Source organism: Carassius auratus, chromosome 25, assembly GCF_003368295.1.
Source record: "Carassius auratus strain Wakin chromosome 25, ASM336829v1, whole genome shotgun sequence".
NCBI classification, from domain to species: Eukaryota; Metazoa; Chordata; class Actinopteri; order Cypriniformes; family Cyprinidae; genus Carassius; species Carassius auratus.
The window spans coordinates 5,663,427-5,674,248 of record NC_039267.1 but is presented as its reverse complement, the minus strand read 5'-3'; the positions used below and the strand labels follow the sequence as shown (position 1 = coordinate 5,674,248).

Here is a 10,822-nt window from a genome sequence, read left to right as displayed (position 1 = left end):
TCATACTACAGTAGTATCTAATAAATGTGTACTAGTATCTATTAAATAAGTACCACTATCTAATGGATAAGTACTAGTATCTAATAATAAGTACTAGTATCTAATGAATGAGTACTAGTATCTTAAAAAATACATACTAGTACCCAATGAATAACTACTAGTACATAAAAATTAAGTACTAGTCACTAGTGGAATACATACTAGTCAAAACTGAATAGTTGATATCAGAATGACGGATCCCCATAGAAGTCAATAGCAAAAACCTTTACATTTTTTGCTTGTAACAATATAAAAGTTACTAGTCACTATTAAATTAAGTACTAGTATCTAATGAATAAGTACTAGTGTCTAATAAATAAATACTAGTATCTAATAAATAAGTACAAGTATCTAATAAATAACTTTAAAAGAGGCTAAGTATTACATTTACCAGAATTTCATTAGGGTAGTATTAATGAATAAAAATCCCCTTGATAAACACATACAATCAATTTTGGGCTAAATAAATTCTATTGAATAAATAAATCAAGTCCAGACTAAGTTTTGCACAAATAAATAAATAAATAAATAAATAAATAAATAAATAAATAAATTCACATTCGGTACGGTTTTACATCTTTATTGTCATAGGTATGACAGTATTTTAGACATTATTCAAGAGACAATTTAAATGATTTCTTTCTAATACTGGAAGGCTCTAACTAACACCCTTGATCCAAAACTTTCTTCTAAAATCCCATAAACAAAACTGTCAAGAAACAACAAGGGAGAGAGATAGCATATGGTAGTAAAAATCTCTTTTTCAATGATAACAGATAAACAAAATGAGAACAAGTAAAACCTTGTCTAATGTTTACATGACTTTGTGGCAACCACACGGGTGCATGGTATTTACCTTAACAACTCTATATACAGGAAAATGTACTATTACTATCTGTTGTAAATGTTGTATTTTTAATTCTGTATAAACTTACAATGACCAACTAATTTTACTTTAAACTGCAACATTCTTGACCTTCACTCTTCAATCATAACCATCATCATCAACATTGCCATCATTATCAGTCATCATCAATACAAGCACCCAAGTATTGTGCACATTTTGATGATCTAGTGTGCTTTCCATCAGATTTAATCTGAGGATGTGTTTCTCTAGAACAAAAACTTATACAATTAATTTCTTTGGCTCAGTAATTATTGCACCGACAGCTTACAAGCTCATAGAAATAATAAAAATACAAATAAAAAACTGGCAAATGGCAACAAAGCGTACAAACACTGTTAATCCATGCAGTAATATTGCACAATAAAGCAGCTTTAACCTTGAGCTCTATTAATGACATTGCTAAAAGCTTTGATGCTTCGAAAAGAAAAAGCACACTAGACCCAATAAACATGCACATAGCATGATGCTCCGTAAAATATGCTAGCGTTACAAACAATCTTTTAGTAATAATCCTTTCAAAATACATCACAAGCACCAAAATGATACCAAAGTATTCACTTTACTTAGAAATCAAATCATCTGAATACACAGACTAGCACTCTTTGACCACTAATCTAATTCCTCTAGACTGGAGAGTGAAGATGTGGTCACACTAGACTATAAATAGAGGCTCTATTTATTTATTTTATTTTATTGTATTATAGTGTATAGAAAGCCTTACAGCATCATATCCTCGTGCCACAATTGTCATAAAATAATTTTTGGATGCTGAAACTCTAGCTTGACCGCAACTTTACAGACCACAAGTAAGAAACTGCTAAAAAAAATAATAATTTGTTTGGCTTTTTGCCATACAACAAGTCAAACTGTCTAAGCCGCACAACAGGTAAGTCCAGACCAAGCGGCTGAAGTATAAACCATACGCAATAAAATCATTTCTTTGGGGTTCAAATCTTAAAATCTTTGGGGTTTTATACAATAGGAGGGAGAAACTGAGGCTCCGGTCCTTCTGAAGAATCAGTGCTTGAGCCCGTCTGAGGTTTGATGAGGATCTGAACGGAGCGCTCTCCACTTGAGTTCGACTTGCTGTCTTTGCTCACACTTTTGCCTGTGTCTTCACCGTTGTCTTCCTCGGCTGATGCTCCTATTGGACGCAGACGCTCTTCTGATGCAGTCTTGCCTCCTTTGCTTGAAGTGTCACTGACCCTCTTAAGTTTGTCGTCAGAACCAGATTTATCAGCTATGGAAAGATAAATGATAGTAATCATATTTTGCATAACATAACAAAATGATAAATTAATTTAAGTAATTAGATTTCAGATTTATTATCACTATTTCATTTTTATTAACTGAAAATGATTGAATTCAAGATGTTTTCAAGCAAGACTTAAGTCTCCAAACATGTTTAGGGCACTTGTATATCATTACCAATAGTTTTAATCAATCATTATTTTACAAGGACATATTCTGACCCTTGCTTGTCCTGTTTAAAGTTGCTTTGCGGTAAGTGAATTCATAATTGTTGTCAGTGTCTTTCCGGATAGGCCGGGGTTTAGGATGGAGCTTGTTGAGACGTCCCTCTGTGATCCACTCGTGCTGCATCCCTTCATCAGGGGTCATGCGTTTGGTGGGATCCCACCTACAAGAACCCAGTGGTACGGGTTGAAAAAATCTATTTATGTGTGTGCTGTGGTGGTAATAAACATGAAATTATTTTACTATACATACACAAGGCAACGCCGAATGAAGTCAAGAAATTGAGGATCATTGGTCTTCAACACACTGGCAAGATCTTTTGAGTTAGGTCGACGTTTCTTCCCTTTGCTGTTGGTGATATTCCTTGGGTTTCCTTTGGAATCTGATCAGTCAAAATAAATTAGCATGAACAAAGTCGTTTTTAATTCAATGTTATTTGAGTTTTATTAAATTCCTAAGGTCCCGTTAATCCACTAAAATGAACTAATAATGATCAATTAATTTGTTATGGTGTTTATTCATCTTTGTTAACGTTGGTTATTAAAAAATACAACCCATTGTTAGTTTATGTAAACTCAGGATCATTAAATAATATTAACAGATATAAATTTTGATTTTTATAATGTACAAGTAAACTGAATAGAGTATTATTTTTCATTTTTAGCTCATAACTGATGTTAGCAAATGGAATCTTGTAAAAGCGTTACCTTTATTTCTAAGCAATCTACTTACCAAAAAATAACCTCCGTCTTGATGCAGTTTGAACAAAGTCATTTGGAGGAAGTCCCATAATCTGTAAAAGCAAAAATCATGTTCAGCCACCAATGCATTTCAAATAACTATAAAAGAGTCATTAAACCACATGAAGCTATTTAAACAACTATAATCCAGAGAATACGTAAACTCTTAAATACTTTCAAATACTCTTTTCTATGCTTTTTTCATGCAATAATAATAAACTATGTGTGAAGGTGTTATGACACTTTTATGCTGTTTTTGCATTCATTTTAAAGCTTTAAAGCTCCCATTAGTTGTATTTGCATGGCTTCAACACTGCTTTGACTGCTAATACAGTCTCTCACCTCCATGATGCAGGCGATCTGCTCCACTTCACTCTCTCCTGGGAAGAGGGGATAGCCAGTGTACAGCTCTGCTAAAATGCAGCCCAGACTCCACATGTCTATTGCCATGCTGTACGGATGGCCCAGAATCACCTCTGGCGAGCGGTAGAAGCGGCTCTGAATGTAAGTGTATACTGCAGATGAGAATACAAGAGGTCTGTTAGAGCTACATGGATTTGACAATGCCACTTTAACAGCATGAATTCGTTTAACGGTTCAAATAACACTAAATCATTGTTTCTCAATTGCTGGGTCACAGGTCTGTTTTAATGGAGGGGAGAATGCACTAGAAGCAAATGATCAAATTCTATTAAAATCGTGCATAATTAGAACAGTAAAAACATTTCTCAAATCTATGTCAATGGCGTCTAATCTACCGATTGCAGATTTTGCTATGCATTGCCCCATATGGTGTAAATCACACAATCAGGATACATCTGGTGATGTGTTCATTACACAGGGCTCTTGCACTTACCTCTCTGATGCTCATAGCAGCTTGACCCAAAGTCGACCACTTTTATGTTTCCTTGTCCCCTCTTGGACAGGAGAATGTTCTCCTATTAAAACAAAAATAAAGGATTATGGGTGTTTTGTCAAAATGGTCATTTTACTGGTGAATGCATTTGTATTTTTTTTAATAAGTTATCCAGCTGAATGTCCAGCCGCTCTTTCTCAAACTTTGAAAGTGGATGGTGACCATGGCTGTCCCTGATCCCCATCCACTCTTATTGTATGGGCAAAAGGTAGACAATTAGCTAAAAAAACAACAACAACAACAACAACAACTAATTTTCTATTCCACTCAAAAATAGAAGGTTACTGATATGTAAATAAATAAATATTTTCGTATTTTTATATCATAGTAATATTTGATTGACTGATTTTAATGTAAACTATTATTTTTAATAATAGTAATAATGTAATTAATTAATAGTTTATTTGTTATTTATGAGTAGTAATTAATTGATAAAACAATTAAAAATGAATTCCTGTTTTACATAATAATTTAGATTTTAATATAAATACTGTTTAATTATACTTTAGAGGTCAGTAAAATTAAAAAAACAATGCTCACCAAAGCTGCAATTAACTGATCAAAAATCTCAACCTAACAGTAAAATAGTAACATTGTGAAATATAATTACAATTTAAAATCACTGTTTAAATCACTATTTTAATTTATTTTAAAATATAATTTCTTTGTGTGATGTCAAGTCTTTATCATTCTAATATGCTGAAAACAGCATCAATACTAAAAACAGTTGTTCAGCTTAATAATTTTGTGGAAACGGTGATAATTTTTTTTCTGGATTCTTTAATGAACAGAAGGTCCTAAAGAACAGCATTTATTTGACAATGAAGTCTTCTGTAAGATTATAAATGTCTTCACTTTCACTTTAAATAAATTTAACGCATGTTTGATGAATAAAAGTATTCATTTTATTGCATTTATTTTTTTTATTTAGCTTTTAATTTTGGGGTGTTTCACACTTTAACAGACTTCAGTTTACCGGTTTAAGGTCACAGTGGATGATATTCTCTTTGTACAGCATCTGGAGGCACTTGAGCAGTCCCTGAGCAAAACGCCGAATCAACCCCAGACTGAAGCCCTGGAAGTTGTTCTTCTTAATAAGCTCGTAGAGGTTCGCTCTGTATGGAGACAAGAGGTACAACTAACATGTAGCTATCTGTCACTATGTTACAGAATAATGTTATTGGCTAATACCTCGTGAACTATACATAGAAATGCATTTGAGTATGGCAGTATGCCATTTATCTAAATGCCTCTAGAGGGCAGCATAGTCATTTTTGTCACTACCTCACTCTGAACTTTGGATAAACACATCCATTGTCACTCAACAGCCTCCTGTCTTTAAGCACATCCATAAAAACTAAATCTCACTATTAGTGTGTTAACCGCTAAGCATTATGCTAAAGAGCCCTTTGAGAGGGAACTCATGAAAGTCATTATCTTTGGCAGAAGGGAGGCCTAAAACAGCTGCTGTGAACAGCCTAATGTAATCGGAGACTTCACACCATGAGTGGGCACGGAAAGAGATAGGGGCCTAATCAAGGCATTAACTAAAGGATTCTGTGACTGTAACTGAAGACGGGGAGGACGCACCTGATGTCCTCTAAAGGTCAAGGCTGCCAGAGATGAAGCTGCTTTTCATGCAAAGTGACTTAATTGATCACTTTACCCAGAGCCCTAAAGGTCTTCACCAGGAAACTCTCACTTCACACCTAAATATGGCAACTGTCGGGACAAACCACCACCTCGGGCTAATGTGACATCTAACTAATGAATCATAACTAATATGATGATCTGCAATAACAAAACCTCATTTTTTTTTACAAGTTTTACCTTGACTGCGTGGGCTAAAGACAACATGAAATCAAAATGCAATAATAAATAACTACAAAAATATTTTAAATTAACTACAGTACTTTTTTTAAGTTAATTCAAATTAATTGTATGTATTTTAAGTTGAATATCCCATTTCACTCATCAATATGGTCGTAAAATGCCTTTATATTTACTTTAAATAGATATCTATAATAAGCTGTAGTTACAGGGGAGTTTTCTATTTAAGTCCAGTACGTGACTCCAATGTTTAACACGTGTAACTATACTGATTTAATAGTATCAATTGAAATAGATTATGTGTCCATCTAAATGTTTCCAGTATTTTCCACCCACCCCAGCAGCTCGAAGGAGATGCACAGGTGGTTGCGGAAGTAGAAGTACTCCTTCATGTGAATGACATTGTGGCAATTATCTCTGTCTCTTCTCCGCACAGCATCTAAGATCTTCAGCTCTACAAGAGCCTGATGATGGAACCTGAAGGACAAAAGAAAAAAAGCTCACCAATTATTATTAACTTATCAATATGCAGAATATTATTATTATTATTTGTCCTAATGTGACAGTGTTTCAACAGTGACACTGTATGGGATTTTCTAAAAATAAATTTGTTCTGTCATGACAACTAACTAAGTGTTTAGGATGGTAATAAACATGATAATGTTATGTGTTTGGTTTTAGCAGAATAGATCTAATTTAAGATTATAAAGTTCTCAAACAATTCTTCTGGCAAGATAACTGTTTTAGCACAATATCTCACCATTCATTGATACAATCTAAGTTGCATTACAATTACAATTCTGTCATATTTTCCAGACTCTGATATGAAAATTGTACAAAGTAGTAATCTTTAGCAACAGTGTGAAAATGAACAGCCCATACCAGGCACACAATACTGGTCTAAACATATCTATCGGTACAATACGTGGCACATGATTAAACTTGCATCATATCCACACAGCAATGCGAAAACAGCATTTATCCACTTGAGAGAGCGTCTTCAAAAAGCGCAATTTTCACAGGACAAAATCATTATCTCAGTGTGGACACAAGACAAAAATGCAGAGAACATTAGGCATTTTCAAATGTATTTGGATTACTCTAGACAGCCTAAAATGTTTGGATTTTAATGCAAATAGTGTATATTATATAAACCTAAAAAGACTTTCTGTAAGCAAATTCAGAGCAGCTATTCTGTTTTCAGCACTGAGCTTTGCATTTTGAGAGGGTTTCAAGTTAAAGCATCAGTCGAAGCAGGTGAAATGGCAGTTGAAGGGCATGAGATCAGTTCTGCCCAGACATGTAATGTGATACACAACAGACACCTTTTAACACCTTTCAGTGCATCAAGTCTAGTGTAAGCTATGACCCATTTAAGCGCTGATTAAAGACCTTTTGATGGCCTTATGGAGGGAAAAGTGTGAAAAAAGGTTTATTTTAGTAAGGCAATGGAAAATATTGTGTATATTTTCATTGCTATTTCTAATGGGTGCATTGAAACCCATTAAAGTTTAGCTTCTAACTTTAGTTTTAGAGTTTAACTTAATATTATTTTAATAAAAGAAGCGTAATTATTTTTTATTAATATCAATTCAATTTTCATATTATTTTAATATTTAACATTATATTATTATTTATTTCACATATAAATTTTTTCGTAAACATTAGCCTGAAATCAAACAATAATTGACAGACCCACTTGGCAGTACCAAGGTCCCCCTAGGAGCCACCAACCCCAATTGTACCAAAGACTGCATGGAAATGAGAATGAACACATGGACCGGAGGTTTATTTTACCTCTTCTTATTCCGAATGATCTTGAGGGCCACCATCTCATTTATCTTGTGATCCAAACATTTCAAGACTTGGCCAAATGATCCTTTCCCAATCACCTCCAGGACTTCATAGCGATAGGCTATATGGTCATGCACGACCTGCACAGAGTATTTAGAGGACAGAGTCAGCTGACAAACAGATCAGCATAATTATTCCCGTCTCCTTTGCAGTGGCAGACTTCTTGTTACTTGGAGAAACATCTCAATGTTAATACTGATATGTATAAATGTTTCTCATTTGTTTATATCTTGTTTATACACTCAGGAACATATCGAGACATACCGTCCAACATGTGACACTGTTTACATGTTTTGACTGCAAATGCCTGCTATTTGACTGTTTAAATTGTCAAGCCTGAAGGCATTCGATCTAATGCCCAGTAATCCTAAGGAACGTCTTTCTGAATAGGCACATTCATAGAAGATGGGTAGGGACATCAGACATGAGAGTCTGGCAGCCTGTAGCTGAATTAGCCAGCCTCGTGCTGTAATGCAATTTCATCATTTATCGAGAAGTTGAAAATGAGGTCAGTATATCAACCATAAAGCAGTTTGCCAGAAGCCATAAAATAAATGTTATGTGAAATAAAATGAAATCCTAAAAAGAACTTGTAGCTACTGTAGCTGCCAAAGCAACATTTTTAGTTTCATTAAGTTCAAATTAACTTAACATTCTAAAATTACTAAAAGTAAAACCAGAAGTTAAATAAAATGTATAAAAACTTTATAAACATAAAAACTAATAATAAAAAAACAGAAAAACATACAACAAAATTACTTGAACTTTGAATGGGTGGTTGATTGTGATTTCACTTTTTTAACGTTAGTTAATTTGTAATGTTGTTGTGTGAGCATAAACAATATCTGTTGCGGCGCTTAAAGTTCATGCAAATGGAGATATTGTCTTTTAAAATTCTGGCAGTTTAATGGCTATAAAAACGGCTTGTAGGGACTGCAACGAGTTACTTCCTGGGTTTGTGACATCACAAACCCTGATAAACCCCGCCCCCAGGAAACATGCAACTATGGGGGTGAGGCCATGCATGCTTTAGGGAAGAGGAAGAAAAATAGGGGCACATGCAAAAATCTATTTATATATGAATTGTGATTTTCTCTTCTAACGATTCTAATGAATTCTAAAGCAAAGCAGCGGTTCTCAATCCTGTTTCACACATCAGCCTGCTCTGCACACGCTCTGCATCTCTCTCTCTCCCAATCTCTGAACTGTTCCATTTATACATTTATTTACACATAGCTATGAGAAGCATTATACATGGATGTGTGTGGTTGCCGTACATCTTAAAGCTTTAATCAGGATAAAACCGTATATTAAAAGCTAACAGAAGAAGTAGCATTTACAAATAACAGCATATCTAAAACTATGAGGCAACAACATAAAAAAAACATACCATTAAGAGCTGTGCTTGCACAGGTTCTGCGTGATCTGCTTCACTAATATCCTCTGCATCTCAATCAGGCTCAAATTCATAAGCAATATACCTTTGTATAAACTACGCCATTTTTTTACAATACAACGGAAGCACATGCCGCTAAGGTGAGGGGCGGGACATTTAGACGTGGACTTGAGGCATTTAGCCAATCAAAACACACTGGACCAATCAGAACTCATCGAATATTTCTGAGGGAGATGCTTCATTAAGGTAGAAAATGATCAGCGCATTTATAGGAGAAGGGACAGAGCGGTGTGGAATAAAGGTAAATTATGTAAAAAAAAAAAAATGTATATATATATATATATATATATATATATATATATATATATATATATATATATATATATATATATATATATATATAAATTTATTTTTTATTTTTTTAACAAGGCATTAACATGTTAGACTGCACCCCATAAAGACATTCAAGCCTAGAAAAAAAAGAAAAAAGTCAACCACCCCTTTAAAATTTAAATGGAAAATATGAAAATAAAAACTAATTCTAAATATTACTAAAAACTATAAAAGTGTCTCACCAACAGTAAAATAAAAATAGGCAGGCAAAAGTAATGTAATCACAAAAAGCTGATATATCATATTTAACCTTTAAGTAGCTGCCATGCTCATCGTCATAGCCTGCATTCTGTGGGGATCCCTGGGAGCCCTCAATCTTCTTAGTGTCCAAACCCAGATACCAGATCTCAGAGTAGTCCATGATCTCCTCCTTCTCATATTCTGTTAGCTGGTTCTGGAAGTGCTTCAGTGCGGCTGTTTGGAAGATGAAGGAAGGCATGCATAAATAGTGAACATACCAGTATATAATCCAATTAACCAGATAATTACCAGATCATTAGAGAGGTCTGATTCTATTTACAGTTATTTTTGCATTGGTTAAATTCTGAAAAAAAAAAAAAAAATCCAGAGCACTTCATACTTGTAGGAGACATAGGCAGCCTCTGTCCCTCATACGTCCTGATCTTCTCAAACTTATTGATGATGCTCCTAGTTAAGGATTCGGAGAGGTTTTCCATAGATGAACCAAAGCGACTGGGAAACTGTGGCCTAGGTCTCTCCTCCTGTGTTACAAGAAATGCAAGAACATATTTTTTACTCACCCTCATTTCATACTTACTGGGTTTTTTTTCAGTAAAAATCCCCTCAAAACTACAAAAGTGGTCCATATGACTTGTGTACTATATTCCAAGTCTTTTAAAGCTATTATTTTCAGTGTTGGGAAGGATATATAAGTTACAGATTACAAGTTACCCTATTTAAAATGTAATAAGTATTGTAACTATTTAAGTTACTTTATTAATGTAACTGATTACATTTGATTAGTTTTTGATTATTACATTTCTAATTAATGTTTTCAATTGTCAAACATTTAAAGCAGGCAGGGTTAACCTTACAGTAGTACTGAACACTGATTACTGTTACTTTGAGATTGTTCTGAGGTTAAATACAGATTTAAAATCATAGCAAGAAATAGTAAATATTAATACAAAAATATTTGTGATTGTTAACATGTACATAAGTAACTAATTTAATTAAATAAAAAAAATTCTCAGTAACTGTAACAGATTACGGTTAAATTTATTTTGTAATTAAATTACATAACACCCCAT

At 33.8% G+C, this 10,822-nt stretch overlaps 1 protein-coding gene across 5 annotated transcripts in view; it reads right to left on the bottom strand.

Moving 5' to 3' along the window:
• Positions 1-603: 603 nt before the first annotated feature.
• The window catches only part of LOC113043087 (dual specificity tyrosine-phosphorylation-regulated kinase 4-like), a 31,247-nt gene continuing 21,028 nt past the window's right edge, over positions 604-10,822 (bottom strand). For all 5 annotated transcript variants that reach the window (XM_026202233.1, XM_026202232.1, XM_026202235.1 and 2 more), the window contains 11 exons: positions 10,132-10,273; positions 9,802-9,965; positions 7,706-7,842; positions 6,245-6,385; positions 5,055-5,193; positions 4,019-4,100; positions 3,505-3,677; positions 3,155-3,215; positions 2,675-2,804; positions 2,419-2,585; positions 604-2,186 (listed from right to left, as the gene is read on the bottom strand). In XM_026202233.1, coding sequence (XP_026058018.1) covers positions 1,918-2,186; positions 2,419-2,585; positions 2,675-2,804; positions 3,155-3,215; positions 3,505-3,677; positions 4,019-4,100; positions 5,055-5,193; positions 6,245-6,385; positions 7,706-7,842; positions 9,802-9,965; positions 10,132-10,273 — 1,605 coding nt within the window. In that variant the 3' untranslated portion in view covers positions 604-1,917. The remainder of the gene's footprint in view (positions 2,187-2,418; positions 2,586-2,674; positions 2,805-3,154; positions 3,216-3,504; positions 3,678-4,018; positions 4,101-5,054; positions 5,194-6,244; positions 6,386-7,705; positions 7,843-9,801; positions 9,966-10,131; positions 10,274-10,822) is intronic.